The sequence below is a fragment of the Lissotriton helveticus genome, chromosome 1_1 (assembly GCF_964261635.1).
Source record: "Lissotriton helveticus chromosome 1_1, aLisHel1.1, whole genome shotgun sequence".
Classification (NCBI taxonomy): Eukaryota; Metazoa; Chordata; class Amphibia; order Caudata; family Salamandridae; genus Lissotriton; species Lissotriton helveticus.
In genome coordinates, this window is record NC_136057.1 from 2,133,956,760 (window position 1) to 2,133,974,656 (window position 17,897).

The 17,897-nt window shown below is 42.7% G+C and overlaps 1 protein-coding gene across 2 annotated transcripts in view; it reads right to left on the reverse strand.

The window, feature by feature from the left end:
• The window catches only part of TGFBR3 (transforming growth factor beta receptor 3), a 344,310-nt gene that overhangs the window by 133,480 nt on the left and 192,933 nt on the right, over nucleotides 1-17,897 (reverse strand). For both annotated transcript variants that reach the window (XM_078646301.1, XM_078646305.1), the window contains exons 3-4: nucleotides 12,366-12,503; nucleotides 3,301-3,484 (exon numbers count right to left, since the gene is read on the reverse strand). In XM_078646301.1, coding sequence (XP_078502427.1) covers nucleotides 3,301-3,484; nucleotides 12,366-12,503 — 322 coding nt within the window. The remainder of the gene's footprint in view (nucleotides 1-3,300; nucleotides 3,485-12,365; nucleotides 12,504-17,897) is intronic.

Consider the following 17,897-nt stretch of genomic DNA (forward strand, 5'->3'; position numbering starts at 1 on the left):
AGAGATGGTTTGTGCACTGTGGGTATGTAGGTGCAGCAAACATGAGCTCGACGCTTGAGCGCAGACTGCTCTCTAGGCACACAGAGCAGCAGTGTGTCAGAAGCAAAAGCAAACTGTGCAAGCAAGAGCAGGATAATATTCACCACTGATGCACAACCCGACATAAACACAGTGGAACACCCCAGTGTGCTCACACTTGGTCGGTTACCCACGGCATCGTAGCTGAACAAGCACCCACAGTGTAACACAAGCAGGAAAGAAATAAAAAAATTGTCCTCCAAACAACAGATAAACAACCAAAGAATAATGATACAGTACTTGGTCCCTGCTTCAGTGGGAGGAAACAAAGACAAAAGGAGGGGCAAAGAGCCAGGACTGACCACTAGCAAGCACGTTTTTTTAAAGGACACTGAAACAAACAAATGAAAAGCAGTGAGCGGAGTTTAAGCTCACACAGACGTTTATACTAAAGTATATACAAGAGGTTGAAAGCTCGACCTAATGGATCTAGTGTTCAAATGAAAAAGAAGTGAATGAAGAATAAGAATGTGAGGGGCTAGGAAAGCTGTGGAATGAAGGTTAAACATGAGGTGGGATGAAAGAGAGCAGACAGGACGTATACAAAATAACATAGAGCAGTAATCCATACGTGAGACAATACGAGTAAGAATTAGAGTTTTTGTGGCCTGAAATGAAAGAAAAAGGCAAGTATTGTAAATGCAATAAAGGTGGTAGTGGCAATTGAGGGAAACAGTTGAAATGTGCAAAGAGAATGAGGGCTGAAGAGTAAGATGGCTCCAAGATTCTGGGAAGAGAAAGAGGTAGCTGAGAAAGACTTCTGAGGAATGGGGCGAGGAATGAGCAGATGAAGCAGCAAAGAAAATAATCTATCTTTTGGATGCATAAATCTGAAGTGAATTGCAGATAAGCAAGATGAGATAGACTCAAGAAAATAGGAAAGAGATGAACAGCAGCAAGACATCAGCATAAAATGATAGAAAAGACTGAGAGAAGCAATTATCTTATAGAGAGCAGCAGTGTAGATGGAAAAGAGAAGCTGGCATACGACAACTACAGAGGGAAATCGGAGACAAGATTAAAAGGAGAGGATGAAGAGTCAGCAGAAAGTGTGAAATGAAAATACCTTTATTTATTTATTCATTTATTTGTTTGTTTGTTTCTTTATTTTGGCTCAACAAGACCAATTCGGCCACAACTGTTTTTCATTGCCACAGACTCAGTAAAAGTTGGCTTGAGATTGATAGCATACGCAGAAAATGCTTCTAGCAATAGATTCCTGATAAATATCATGCCAGAATGCAGGAAATGTAGAAGGAGAGACAGAAAGAGCATTTCCAGAAATACAAAAGAAGACAGAGCGGAGGACAATTCTTTCATTAACAAATCTATATTATGAGTGACATAAGTTTCGAACAAGCATTGGCAACGCGAACAGATCTGGCAGTGACTGTCAGCTTATTGACTTTGTCAATTATTGTTTTGTTTTATCCTGGATTGTGTAAAACTTTATTTTAAGGAGCTGCCAGGCCCTCGCAATTTAAGAAAATTAACATTGGGTCAAAGCAAAATATGCTTTGGCCTCATGAAGTATACTTTGCCATAGTAGTCCCTGGTATTTAAGAGAACTACTCTGAGTGTGTGTGCTTTTTAAAAAAAATATTTTTATTGAGAGATTCAACAGACAATACAAAAGTACAACCAAAACAGTGCAGTGCAATGCAGCCATCAATATTTCCAATAATCGCAGCATACAGTACAGAAACAAGTCAAGGCACAGAGTCTACAGTACAGAAAGCATGTATCCTTTTTCCACTTGATTAGTTCCTTAAATATCTTCGTTGTCGGCACCAAGGAGGGAGGGACACTGACGGGGGGCATATCAGACCTCTACTCTCATTCCAGGGGCCCCAGATTTCTGTCCATTTATGCGGGCAACCTCTACTCTTGTAAACAACCCTCTCCGCTTGCATTCAGCAATCCATATCCAACTCACAGTCAGTATAACTGGGCTGGATTCCTCCTTTCCATGTTCTAGCTATATTGTGCTTTGCCACCATGTAGCCCAAAGTTACCCACAGCTTCTCAGTACGTGACAGATCCGTGGCCTCCCAGATATTCAACAGACATAGCCAGGGGGAGGCATCTATAGGTGTTCTACTTATCCGGGACATACCAGCTATATCTTTTCCCCAGTATCTCTGGAGGATCAGGGAATTCCACCATTGACGTATGTAGGTACCCATTTGACCACACCCTCGGGGACAGGCAGGGGAGTCCAGTATCCCCATTTTGACCAGCACTAAGCTAGTGTTATCAGCCCGATGTAACAGTTTAAGTTGGATAAGTTTGAATCTAGAGCGGATCGCCACCTCGCCATGGGAGGCAAGTGTGTGTGCTTTTTGTGAACAAGCAGAATGAGGTTACTCACAGATAAGTTAGTGAATGACTTAAATGGGATGACCCATTGTTGCATGCTGTATGCAGTGTCATATATATTAATTTAATAAAGTCAAAAGGTATTGGCCAACGCCAGACAGAAAAAAGCTATATTTTCAGGTCTGATCTGTCACTATTTCACTTCCATTCACTTAAAGCAGTCACTCAATTACCAAGCTTAAAAGGAAACCCTAGATGTTTTTTTTAATAACGGTCCCTTCCTCAAACTCACCACGACTTGTGAGGTTTTAAAAGTGCAGCTATAAACCTTTTCACTGACACTTTCAAATTACTTTTTACACCACTCAAAGTCTAAAGAAAATAAGAAAATAACAGAGAGCCCTTTTGAGGTTGCGAGATTATTGACTTTATTTACATAAAAATAAATAGCAGTTGTGAAATAAAAAAGGAAACAAAACAGGTATAAATAGGCAGCTTCAATACCCTCTTAAGTGCTCTGAAAAGTACCTAGCTTCAGCATAAAAGCCCCCACCAGTGCACACAGTGATTTGGTATGGGGAAATGGTTACTATGGAGTTTTCCTCACAACAGGAAGGAAACGTGGAGTGAATATGATTTATATCTCTCACTCTAATATGGATACCAATAAATCTCTTTTTTAACACGTGCACATAAGGGGGTATTCACTTACACAGAGCATAAAAATTACAAATAAGGTAAAATATTACTTTCCTCTAGACATTCCCCATGAAATACATACTCTAATTTATGGCAACGCTGCCATTTTGACTTGAGAAGAGAAACTTCAACAGCACAGAATGTTACATGCATGTATACATGCGCACACACATTTCCTCAATGTATTTTTAGGCTGAAACTTACCTTCCCCGAGTTTGATGTAAATGTTTCTTGACAATTTGAACTCGGTGAATGAGGTAACTGCGCCATATTGCCTTTTAGCCCAATGCAAGAGATGTTCGTTTCCCTGTGGGAGATGTTTCTCCTCCGTGTGTGAGGTCAACGAGAAATTGCCTGCCTCGAAATGAACAACAGAACCCGAAGACACCTGATGGAACATAAAAAAAAATTCTTAATGAGGAAAGGTTGTGGAACTAAAACTATTTAAAAAAATTAATAAATATCAACATTATGAGTAGGGTTGGACCAGGGGTGTAGCTGCAGGGGAGTTTTTGGGGGTGTTACAGCCCCTAAGAAATGCACTATTTAAGAGATTGTTGAGTACAGGGGCTTTCAGTCGGACACGCAAAGGTGTCTGCTGGATTGCACCTGTGATTTTTAAATACTCACTCAGACAAAAGCATACACACACAAACATCTATGTTTTGAAGGTCTGAAAACATGGTTATTTTACAAAATACTGTGTTTTAGGTACGCCTCAGGTTCCACACTTCTTTCTCTTTCCACTGGTCCTTAAGTCCCCTCATGGTGCTTCCCATGCAATTGAATACTATGATATGCCAGCGTGATCGTTTTGGTAAATCTGAAGCGCTCACCGCACCCCCAATCTTACTGACCAAGCTACGCCCCTGGGTTTGACAGCCTCACTTGGTAGACCTTTTAGTACCATCTTCACTCGCAGTAATCAGCTTGGAAAGCTCAATCTATTGTGTGAAGTCAGGTGCCCAGATGATGTGGAACTCTTTGTAAATGCAAGTCTGAGTCAAACGCAGAAGCATGTACTTGCATATTATTCACCTTTCCCAACAGAACAAACCAGGACACGGGTAACCTACCAGAAATGCTACTTACACCACCCACTCTCCTTTTCTAAACATTCACTAGAGATTAGATGCTTCCATGAGACTTAACAAGACAATAAATCATCAGGTAAGTACTTCTGCTCAACAACCTATAAGTCTGGCAGTTGAAAAAAACCTGAAAATGATGAGAAGCATTCAAAATATCATGGAATAAGCTAAATCGTTAGCAAATACAAATCCTAACAGCAGACTCACATTCAAGTCTATTTTTGGCAAACTTCCTATGTGAGACTAAATGTGCCTTCTGGGAAGGATGATCCTGCGTTAAGATACGGCACTCAAAGCCTTCCCACTGGGAGTAAAGCATCGCGTCAGGATTACAGGGAAAATAACAGCACTTAAGAAAGTCAATGAAGAAACCACAGGAGTTGGAGGTTGAAGGGTGTTTAAGGGCACACTGAGCATAAGAGTAAGTGATTAGTGTTCATACATAAATAAAAGAGTAGATACAGAAAGGTCAGTCAGTCCAATCTACTGTACGGTCATTGTCTATCGAGGTAAGCCTAAATGTCCAATGTGTGGCTCTTGTTATGATGGGAAATATACTTTTGTCTAAAGTACCGGTCCTCCAAGATCTGTAACCTGCATGCAGGAGCAGAAAAGATAGACTGCACCCTCCAATGGAAATGGCCAAAAGTTGCCAAGACTGTTTACCCAACTGAACGATGTACTACCATGCTGGCTAGATAGATGACTGGCAAAATGGCGTCAGTTCCGGTGGTGGACATAAATCAGTACAAAATGTGCTGTTCTCTGACAAGAAAAGAGACCCTGAATGCACAGCAGCTGAACTGGTTTATTAAAGGAAGAGATCTTCATAACATGGTATCCCTATAAACAGCTACCATCCCTGCCTCTCTTTCCTTTTGCAACAAGTTTTCATACATTCATCCCAACATTTTTTAACTGCATCAGACAAAAGGTTTTACTAAACAACATAATAAATGGAATCAGGGACCCAAGTCCTATTTTTTTATACAAATGTAAAACATGTAAGACACCGGACGCCCATCCTCCAATAGAAATAAGAAGTATAAATAAGACACACAAAGAGCATAATGATTTCAAAGAGACATTATTCCTTAGAAAGTACAAATACTTTCCCAACAAACCCAGATCTTGTAATGAAACAGTTGAATTTACTTGATTGAGTTCAATCGTGGCCCTCAAGCTATTCTCGACTCGCGTGCATCCATTCACCAAGGCACAATCAAGGTGGCAGATATATCCCAGGCTGGAAACAAATGCGCTGTAATATTTTAAGCTTTTCCCATAACGTACAAAACCAATGATTCTGAAGGTGTTTACTTCTGGGAAAGTCTGGAATCCTGATTGTGCCCAGGCACCTGCACCTGAGGTCCGAAGCGTGCAAAGATCACAGTCTCAGACAGTCCCACAACTATTTGTTGAGAAGAAGAACAAATTAAATTTTGATTTCACATTAAAATATACACCTTGCAATTACAACCAGAACAATTTCCTGTCAAATAATATGTGCACTTTATGTGAATTCCTTGAAGACTTCAGCCTTTACAAGTTCTCCCACTGGCTGGCACTGAGCTTCCTCTTGCACCTCACTCTTATCCCAGCTGAGCGCTCAGCTAACATCTGGGCCCATTTAGCAAGGGATTGCAAATGGAGTCTCCTGATTTCCCGTAAAAACTAGTCGCAGGAAAAGAAATAGCTCTCTTATGTTTTTTTAGCAAGTGCTGGCAGCCAGCCAATATGTAAGCAAACCATACAACTAAGGGCTTCATCAGGACAACGCAAGCAAATATTTAAACTATATTTTTGGAACGCAGAAGGGTGTGACACATAGTAGAAACAGTACACTCGCGCATTACATTTCTAGATGTATCCTGCCCATTGCACTGTTTAATGTCATCTGGTTACATGTTTTGATAAACAGTACAACAAACCTATATTTATCGTAGTTTTTTACAATTCTTTGTACTTTTGCTTCCAAATAATGCACAATATTTTATCTCAATTATTCAGAAAGCAGCACTGTCCTGAAGAAAGCTATGCATATTGTATTGTATTGTAATTTCATTTATATAGCACTTACTACCCCATATGAGGGGTCAAAGTGCTTTTTCGGTGAGTAGCAGGCTACTTCGGAACCCATAAAGGATTAGTGATAAATTTGTATAATGAAATATGAAAGTAATTTGAGTGGTGAATATGTTAGTCAGTTATTTGGATTGAGAACAATAGTGGAGGGATAGAAGAGGGAAAAAAGGTTTGCATTTATATGGCTCTTGCTACCACTGATGGGGTGATGAAGTGCTTTTTTTTTTACCGATTAGTCCGCTACTACGGAACCCATAAGGTGCCAGCAAGCTACGACCTCATGATCATATGGCTCAATTTTCCGTGCATGACATATGGAGACTTAGGCTGCTCGCCCAGGACTCACCCGGCAGCGAAAGCACGTCTAAAGAAGCAGTGCACCATGTTCTTTTAGGCACACTCATGATGTGCTAACAGGGATGTTATATCCTGGCTTTTATGAATTCATGCAATCTCTTGCTCTGCCAGTGGAATGTTCATTAGATGATGTGCTACAGAATGTTAGGAGCCAGAGATGTCAGTTGAGAAGGGCTGAGCAGCATGCTGGTTGCTCTTGGTGGGGTCTTGTATTGGATTTAACTGGATGACTTGTAACTATCTACAAATAAACATCTAAAGATACTCTACACGTCTAGACTCAGTTACTAAAATTTTTGGCGATGATCTTCAAAAGAACCTGCATCTATCACCTCTTCAAACTTCAAGCAACTCCAGCTACAGACTTAACAGTAACTAAAGCTAAGCTTCTACCTTCAACTGGCATCTTTGACCTCACCAGTGACCTCCCATCTCTACGGTGCACAACATTTTTTTTGTCTCTACAGGAGATGTGTCACATGGGTTACAGTCCCATTTAGTGCACAACAAATTCGAGGTGCATAGTATGGGTCACAATCCCATCACTGCAATGAACGACATATTACCTCTATACGAGGTGTGACGTTCTGGGTATTCCCTTCACAACAGTGCACAACAGTTTTATGTTTTATCCTACTTAGGGTGTGTCGTTTGGGTTTTAGTCTCTTCCGAACAGTGCACAATATTTTAACATGGTGTGTTTAATGGGTTTGGTCTCATCAGTTCAGTGCACATTGTGCACCCGTTCACCACATGTTTATTACAATATTACCTTCACACAGAGTATTTGTTCTGAATACCAAGTGGTGATTTTCTCAAGTTTTATGTGTTTTGTTTACAGTTTTCAATTGGTATTCAACGTCATCATTTATTATATTGAGATTTTAATTTAATAGTAAGTATGAGTGATTTATTTAAATTTTCTCACTATTTCCTGTTACAGCTCAGTTTTCCTTTTGACATCTCTTATTGGTGTCATCTGTGGATTCTGAATTCTATTCTTCTTTGTTCTTCTCTGTTTGTCTCTTACCGTTGTGTTCTTTTGTCCATTGGAGTTTTTCTTCTCCTACTCTTTGTTAGTGTCTGGTATGACTTGTCTCTTTTTATACATGCCTGGCCAGCAAGTATGTCTTCTGGTAGTCGTTGGTGTTTTCTCTTTCCGTTCCTGTTGTTGTGTGTGAAAGGAGTATGGTATTCTCACCTTTTGCCTTTCTTTTCATCTGTTTTGATTTACTCTTTCTATTTCCTCTAACTTTTTTTTTTCTTTCTGTTTTCATTCAATATTGTTTTATATATGGAAGGAAAGGGGATATGTTATATCCTGGCTTTTATTTATTCATGCAATCTCTTGTTCTGCCAGTGGAATGTTCATTAGATGATGTGCTACAGAATGTTGGGAGCTGGAGATGTCAGTTGAGAAGGGCTGAGCAGCATGCTGGCTGTTCCTGGTGGGGTCAGGTATTGGATTTAAGTGGATGACTTGTAACTATCTACAAATAAACATCTAAAGATCCTCTACACGTCTGGACTCAGTTACTACAGGGGGAGTAGTGAACTCATGGTTTGATGCCAGAGAAGTCATATTTTTATATAACTTGAGAGTCTCCCGATCCTGTCTCTAAATCTTAAGGCTTGTAGTCAATATTTTTGAAGAACTTTGTGGTAAAATTAAGCATTTGGTGCCATTTTTAACGATGCTTTTTTGGGGCAGATTAAGGATTCCCCTCAAACACTCCTAATTTACACATACTCTCTACTCTCATTCAGATGGTGGGATAGATGGCTAGTTGTAACTTATTTTCCAAGGGTGCTTTAATGCACAGTGTTGATGGTGATATGCTTAAACCTGAGCAGAACACCAGGAAAGTGGCACACAACAATTCACGGCTGGTTAAAGGCGAACACCTCAGTTTTCTGCTTCGGAATGACTTCCATGCAGTCGTGACAGGATTGATAACTTAAGCACGCAGTCGCCTAAATCGCTGCGTCACACTTTAGATTAAGCAGTTGTTGAAAGTAACTGCACTATACCCGCAGATAACAATGTATCTGCATATTTGTGACTACGTAAAGTTATGGGAAGGCATTGGTTTGCCGGGCTCATCCGGGAGGTTCAAGAAGTTCATGGTGAACAGGCGAAGTAATCAGAATAAATGTGCTTCACAACACTATGCGAAGCATCATGTTTCCAAAACACTTTTAGCTGCTGCGGTTGGAGATGAAGTCAAAGAGGAGATATCTATAGGATTAAGTCCGGCAAGGTCCCTACTGACGCACATATCAAGGCCTCCTCTGTTATGGGTAGTTCTATTTGGTTAAGTAACACAGATTATCTGTAACACGCGTGACAAATTCTCTGAAGGTGAACATAATTGGAATTGTATCAGCCTTCTGAAAAGAAAACGCTAACAACTCCACATTTTAACAAAATACGCTGTAAAAGAGGCCTTGCGTTTTGCCAGTGGAGCACGCCAAAAAAAGATACTCATGTATAACCGAGTAATATGATTTTATTGTTTGAGGGACTAACAGCACCTTTTGGCAGCAGAGTTGGGATGCATGTACGTCATGACGTTTTTTGGTTTTTTTATTCGACCTTGCGTAACCCCCGTCGAAACCTCGGACTGCCAGAGCTGATCACGCTCCGTCGTTGTCCTCGCGAAGAGATTTGAGGCATGCTGTAACACAGCCCCACATTCTTCACCCCACCCCCACCGTGACAGAGGCCTTCGGATCCTTCACCTCTTCAGCGCCAAGGTGTCTGGGAGTCTCCTCACAGTTTTTACACTGAGCTTTTTTAGACATGCCCAAGACATGCAAAAGATTGTATAAGGTGACAAAAGCCAACTTAAAGCCAGACAATAAGTGGTCTAAAAACAGTGCAGAGCATGTAGCAATATTTTTCTGTCATTTTGAATCTATCCTTGCATCTTTAAGACTGTCTGCCTGACAAGCATAGCTGTCAACTTCAAACCTCACAATGACTGACCAATAACATCTTCCGCTCTAGAAGTTTCCAGGAACCTTCACAGCAAGAAAGACTTATGCTAAAAAGTCCCAAGAATCAGAAAAAACAAGCCCTCCTCCAGACTTTCTAAGGGGTTTCTTTCTGTAGCCTCTTCAGTGTTTGGGCCTGTGAGGGCCTTGAATGGTCTCTGGACAGAAGCCTTTGCGTGTTCACCCCCACCCTTAACCTTTCCGTGAACATAATACCCTTCTTCTCTCTTTCTGTAGCCTAAACGCATTACTTCTATAGAACCAATGGAAGACCCTCTCTGGGTGTTTTAATGCTACCCACACTAGTGGACATGAAAGGTGGCTCCTAGAGACCGTGTTTGTGGGGCATCTGTTGTATGCCTGGGTTGCTCCTCAGCTGCTCCTGCATTAGCTATAGTTGGCTGTACATTGCCTACTCCTTCCTGTTGGTTACTCCTCTGCCACTCCTTCACTGAGGCTACAGTTCATACACCGTGGCCGGTTGTATAATGCCCATTCCTATAGCTTTCTCATCTGCTGCTCCTGTGGGGACCCCTCAGACCGTATAGCATTGCTGATTTGAATGAACAATGCCATATGCTGTTCCTCTGTCACTCGTCTGCGGACTCTGCATAGCACTTACTAGGACTGGCTGCATAATGTCCGGGACATTGTCAGTCCTGGATATACTCCCCAGAGCAGGTAGTATGGATGCTTCTATAATGCAGCTCCTGTGAATTGTTTTCTGCTGTACCTCAGTGGAGTTCTCAGGCACATGCAACGTCCGACCATTCAATGCCCATTCATATGGGTTCCTCGACTATCGCTCCATGGTGACCAATCAGAGATATGCTGTGGCTGGCACTATAATGCCCTTTCCTGTGAGAGCCACCTGCCATACACGCGAGGACTCCTCAAAGCATGTACCATGGCCCGGGTGCACAACGCCCAGCATGTACTGATGTAAAGCGCTCGGATACCCTTGGGTCTAGCCAGCGCTACATAAAACTCTTAAATAAATAAATGTAGTTGATGGAAGGTTGCACCTCCCATAATAAACCTTCACCTCTAAGCACCCTGCTAGCCTACGTTCAGTGTGATTATTCTATATGATACAGACCCCTCCAGAGATGGTACATGCCTGCATGTGCATCCTCGACTAGCCTCACGCTGTCTCCACACTCATGCATATGCACAGCTACAAGATTGCTTCAACATAGTCTAAAAAGTTTCTCCCGTACAAGCAGGACACCAAAACGGTTGTATGTCAATACAACGAGGTGTTTACACCGCACTACCATTACAACGCTGGTTTTACAACGCAAGTCATTACCACGGCTTGCGCTGTAGGGTGCTGGACTTAGGAATAGTAAGATTTACTATTCCAACACCAGCCTACGTACAGTAGGAAAGGTGTTGGAATAGTAAATCTACTATTCCTTAGCCTAGAGCGCCCTCCAGCGCAAGTTGTGGTAACGACTTGCGTTGTAAAACCATCGTTGTAATGGTAGTGCGGTGTAAACACCGCGTCGTAATGGATGTTCCCCCACCAAAACACTTCCCCCAGGGGGCACACCACAATAAAACACTTTCTAGTCATCTATACATTTGCATCTAAGGCTTATGTGTTCAGCCTCGTACTTTTTTCCATCACATTCACACACAGGTGCAGTCTCTGAACACAATAAGGTCATACCATCGCCATCCTGTTCGACACCAAAACCCTATCTATGCAGGACACATGACAGACACACCATCTTGCGTCGATAGCCAGGGCCGGCTTTAGTGCTAGTGGCCCCCGGTTTGAGAATCCAGGCATCAGGCGTTTCCCCAGGAGTCTGGAAGGGCTGGGCCGGCTTTGGAGCGATAGGGGCCAGTTTTGCAGAAGTGCTGCAATATCGGCCCCAGTTACAAAAGCAGCAGTGCTGGGGACCGGTTAAGCAGCAATGAGTTACACTTGCCCACGCGCCAACCCCCAGGGTCCGATAAAATTGCCAGGCATGATTTGCGTTTTCAGTCCGGCCCTGGCGACAATTATTTTTGGCGCCCAACATCCCATCATCGCATCCTCATATTCTCTCACTACCACCGGGCAAAAGTGGCCCTCATCTCTCCAATCATAAGTTATTGCTAAACACAGCACCCCCATCTTACCCCCTGAGGTCAGTGCCTCCACCACAGGTCAGCGCCCAGTGCGGCAGCACCGGTCACACTGCCCTAAAGCGGGCCCTGTCCATAGCACTCCCACGAGCAGAGAGCTGTCCATCCACAGATGAGCTTGAGCACCTTGACAATACAATACACAACACAGACACCGGCATGGCCGCCACCACATCATTTGTACAAACTGGTACTTAAGCAGACATAGATTTCTAAACAGTAGTGCAGGCGCCTAACGCGTGCGCACTGTAGGCATTGAGCACTTTCCAGTCACCTGACATTGTGATTTCCCAACATTACCTTTATGTTGCCGTACCAATTTATTGGTTGTTTTACCGGTAATTTTATAGCTGCAAGTGATCCTTTTAATTCATCCAATATAACAAGTAATTGGGCACTTTCTACAACCACCTTCCAATGGCAGGTAATTGCTCCCAGGAGCCCACAGTGAAGCGGGAAGGTTTGATATTCATACAATTAATCATACAATAAACTTGAACTTGATATTCGTGCATCAAGTACAGACTTTTTTGGCCTTTTAAAACCAGCCCAATTAACCCCTTGCGGCGCGTCACAGAAGTGACATTATCTCATACTTACGAAGAAAAACCTCTGAACCCCCGACGCGAGCCGGTCTGTTTTCACTTTCCATATCAGGCTCCGAGGAGAGTTCAGAACGAACACCACGGGTTTTTGATGAATGTGCACTGACGAAATAGGGTTCAAATGCAACGTGACCTAGAGAAAAGGAAAAATGGAAAACATGCTTTATTGGGACTGTAGTCATGGAATTGTGCAAACACCGCGCTCTCGCTATGTGACCTCTGAGGCATGTTTTGCAACTCGAGTGAGAACGCAGCAGCCAAGACTAATCCGCGCACAGGCAGGTTTTACAGCATGACCGAGCTTTGCAGAGCCAGGCATGCAAAACTCCCCAAAAGCGAACAACATTCTGCTGCAGAAATTCTTCCGTTCTGATGTGCTCTTATTATCAAAACACTTCGCAACTGTATTTCAAAAGAGTTGTCTTCATATTTGTAATCATTAATGCGGTATTTATTTCCAGAAATGTAATCTTCTACATATTTTAAAACCCTAGGAGAATTATCCTTTAAAAAGAATCTATGACTACATTTACCGCCAAGTTATTGATTTTATGCATGTTTTGTTGGATTTAAAATAAACCAACCATTGACCTGGTTTGCTTGATGAAGGGGTTTCCATCTTTGGTCCATGAGAAGGGGATCCAGGACAGATTTTATGTATAAACCACTGACTTTGGAAATGTCTCCCATTTCGAGCATTTGTAGGTAAAATTATTTTATGTGGACTGTCTCAAAATCTAGCATGGACCCAGCCCCTCCTGAACCAATGTAGTAACACTCTGCCTTAAAGGCAGTCTGTGGGGGGGGAGATGGGTAATGCCTAACAATGGTCAGCTCAAGGATTTAAACAGCAGCCTGTTTCTTGCAAACTCCCAGCAAGCAGAAAATCGATCTATCCCAAGTCCATGTCCCCAGCTTTTATAGTGACTGTTCTATTGAAATGATAAGATTTGTGTCACCTGCTCTGAAGAGGACTTTTTAACATAAAGAGTAATCCTTTCATTTTTTGAATTAGATGCCAGAAGCACATGATGGATCACACCAGAAATATCCTCTTTTAGGTGTAACTGGAGACCACTTTATCTGTCTTCAAGAGCACATGTTATCAACCCCCACAAATCACAGAGTGGGCTTTGAGTCAGCACCCTTCACTACAAGTGCCTGTTTGAAGTATCTTTCACATGTTATATCAGAATGCAGGTATACATTATGCGGCACTGATTGGATAAGGAGTCCGGCTCCAGCATCGCATATTTGATGCAAGGTGAAAGAAGATAAGAATTGAACAGTGGGGTGCTTAAAGCTCTAGTCTCAAACTATGTCCAACAAAAGATGGAACTTAAAATAAAACTGCACAGCCTTTCACCTTTCCGCTCACATCTTTATCATACTTACTTTGGGGAATAAATGACAATTCAAAGAAAGGAAATTGCGATCGAACCTCAGGGTATTATGGGAATGCAAGTGGCACGGCTGCTTTTCAGACCTTGCACGTAGGGGTGTAATGCAAATGATCAGGCCCTCTGCAGAATGTCAAGAGGGTCCCCATAGCCTCCCATATCTCATAGATATCCAATGATCTTGGGCTAAATGGAGCCCATTGAAGGGTTGAGGGACCACTGAAGGGTTGGGCTGCGCTGCACCGCAGGGGCCGCGGGGGCTTGCATTACGCCCCTGCTTGCATGCTGAGGGCTAACCTTTAACATACAGAACATTAACAAAGGTTAGTTGCAACCTGAATTCACTTGAAATAACAGATACTTTTAAAAGATGTAGTGCCTGATTTACAAACTGCATCTGTAGTACTAAAGTAGTACTTCAGTAGTATTACTTACTTCCTAAAAAAGGCAGTTCACAAACCTATGAGCAGGGCCGGACTGGCCGTAGAGGGCACCAGGCTCTTTTTTGGTGGGCCAGAAGGGTTGGGGTCGGTTTGTACCAGTGGGGACCGCTTTTGTTGCTGTAGGACAGTTTTGCAGCAGCAGCAGTGTTCCAGCCCTGGCAATTACGTCCGACTGGCCCAGGGGATGGGGGGTGGGAGGGTGGCAGTTGGACTTAGTAACATTTTGCACCAGGTTTTCATCACAAAAGTAATTCAACCCAGTGCAAAATGTTCATTTGGGACTCGCTTTCCAGCACAAAACTTTATTTGCCCTGGAAAGTAGCCCTAAAGTAATGCAAAGTATTGCAAGTGCTGCTTTGCATTGCTTAGCGCCAAGGGCACGTGCCATGGGTGGTACCCGGGCATTCCCATGCAACCACCCTTGGTTTTTGATGTAGAGCACTCTGTTCTAACTATGGTATACATGGCTTTGTGCCACAAAGTAACGTTCTCCTTGAGGAATTCGTTAAAAAGGAGAGATGGTTATATTTCTTCAGACTTCCCGGACTTTACATGTGTGCTGCACTGAACAACACACTTCCAAAGTGAGAACGTTTTATAGTTTGTCTAGGCATAGTATTTTGCACTGGAAGGGGCGGGTGCTGTCCTTCTCTCTCCCTCTCACAATGCAACAACTTTGGATGCTGCACTGCATTGTATGAGATTTTATTACATATACCCATATTAATTATGGACCTGCCATGTTTGCCAATTGAATGATCACCAGCAGCTGGTAGCTAAAAGGGATCAAATGTAAAGAAAGGCTGCAAAAAAAAGCAAGGGTGTTCAGAGGACTGTGTAGTACTTCCTGTTCCCATAAATGTACCTATTAATTGCTGTGTTCAGGTGTCTACGAGGTAGAGGGCAGGCGGGTCAAGCACTCGGGTACCCCTGCCTGTTAGGCTGATCCTGTACTCAAGTGAGCAATACTAATGGAGAGAGCAGCTAGAGCAATATATTCACTTATTTGATATATGTTAAAATGTTGAGCCTAACCACACGGTTGCTGCTTGTCTATGACTGTAGAGCTTGCATTGCCTCTCTCGTTGCTTTTTTCCCACAGGCTGGGTCTTATCTCAGCAGATTTGAGTGAACATTCACATGAGACCATCGTTGCTCATTAGACCAATGTCACATCACATTCTATTTGTTTCAATTCCTTCACATCTCAAGTTTGTAATGAATCCATTTGCCGGATGGTACAGTATTGGCTATCACCCCTCAGGTGATACTCATGCACATACAACAGCTCGGAAGTGAAGAAAAGAAAACGTTTTGAATGCGCATACTACCCAACCCCAAGAACACCACACATCCTCCCAATCAGTACACTGCAGACAGCCCCTGTCTTGTGCACCCAGCCAAATTCAGATATTAGATAATCTGATTTTCATCTGATATCTATCAGCATGCTCCACACAAAAATACACTTTATGAAGAACAAAGGTCCTAAGCTTATCAAATAAATACATAAATGGCAAACATAGACTGTAATCAGAACTATGGCTCTTTTTTTTCAATGTCCAGCCGGACAAGGAAATATTTATTTTCAAAATTTAAGGATACGTGAGGCACGACATGAATCAAGAAACTGGGCACAAGCCTGTACCAAGTGGGAAAGAGCGAACAATACAGGGAAAGATAAGAAAGAGTTTAACAGGCAAAAGAAATGGAGCAAAAGGCGACTTACAATACAATGCAATCTTGTGCAAGCACGAACCAACAAATACTGCAATGAATATATACAATTTGAAAAATGCAGTACTGTTAAAACAGTCGAAGTGACGTTTCGATCCCTAGCTCCAATTGTTAACTGGGATCATCTTCAGGACTAGTTATTGTGCTATTGCCTGAATCATTAAAAGCCAGATCGCGTTTCGAGTTGGTGAAACTGGCAACTGGAATGATGCCTCGGGGAATTGAAGCGCGTCACCTTGAGTCGTGAACGCGGAGCCGGGTGAGGCTTCTTGGAGAAATCAGGTTGGCGTTCCTAATTCTGGTAATAGTAGCCTGTAAGGTATGGGGTGGGGGCCAGCTACAGATGTAAGCTTGGAGTGAATAGCGAGAGCGGCGGCTGCAGCGGTGCGCAGTCCGTTTCACATCGATCCTCGATGAGATCACAGTGTGTCTAACTCCGTCCGCGGTGCACAGTGGCTGCCGACTAATACTGATACTTACACCTACCACACAAAAATACACTCACACACCACCCTACTCAAGACATATACACATGGTCATCCTCCACAGTGGATGCTAGGCAGAGCCCCTACTCCCTCAAGCACGCAACATGGCACCAAACCTGTAGCTGGCAAAAAGTTGTTAAACCAACAGCACTGCCATGCACCACATCAATGTACACCCTAGAAACACTCTGATAACATTGGCATACGTGTAGCAAACCCTCATGCTCACATCAACATTGTTTTTTCTACTGGGGGTGTGATGCATATATAAAAAGCCCTTTTCTCCTGCCAAGCAATGGACAATCAACAAACCAACCCAAAGAAAAAAAAAACAAGCATGGTCTGATAACACTATGCAGCTGCAGGGCATTTGAAAAAAAAATAACAGAAAGTGGGGGCCGGAGGGTGGTGGGCAGTGCACGAGAAGCAATCACAAGCGGCACAGAAGCAGTGTGCAGCTGCCAGGCCCCTCCCAAAAATGATAAAAGGGCTAAAAGTTTTCAAAAAAATAAAATGAACGTATATTCACGCAAACAATCATTTTTAAAACATACTTGGCAAAATGCACACAACTACTGGTTGATAATGTACGTTCTTCCTCACTGATGCCAATACCTACTATTGATTTTTTGCTGATTTCTTAAATAAAGCATCAATGTGCCACTAACCTCGCACCAGCTTCAAATGCAGACATGTATCCTTGGTGGATACATGCATTACACTGATTATTCATTCTGGACCAATTACATTTCAAGAGATTGTGTGCCTTCTTCAGAAGACATTTATAGCCGCCAGCTTAGGTTTGCGGACAAAACTGGCTTCATTTAAGCTTAACAGGCAAGTACAAAATGATAATTATCAGGCACTTTTTTTTTACTACTGCATAATTGGGTGGCATGACTCCGTACAGTATTGTATTGCAGTGTATTTTATTTTAACATATATATAGTGTTTGTTACCCCTAAATGGGGACCCGAAGAGCATGCCTACGTGGGAAGGATGCTTCATAATGTAGGGTGGTTGAAAGTGTGCTGTTTCCGTTTTTGATCCTGTGTGAGAAGTGTTTCCATGTTGTGCATAGAAACACCATTGAAGTGTGGTTATCGGGTTATGGGACGCAGGGTTTAGTAGTGTGGCGGATGAAGAAGTATGAGAGACCGGCGCACAGTTGATGGTTTTCAGTAAGCTGGCAGTTTTCGGCAGCTGTGCAGGTCCCCTTATGATATTTCTTATAGTTGGGACGGAAAAGTCCTCTGCATGATAATGGACTTGTATCTCTGCCCTGAGTGCCTAACTGTATTGTTGTCTCGATCCCTAATGCTGTTTTTTCTGTCATAGGTAAACAGGGATCATGCGTGTGCACCATGATGTAGGCCTGTCTCATAGATTGCAGTTTTATTGCACCAGGAAGGGTCCCCAAAGCACTACCCTCGTAGTGGTTGTAGGTTACTGCCTTCTCCAG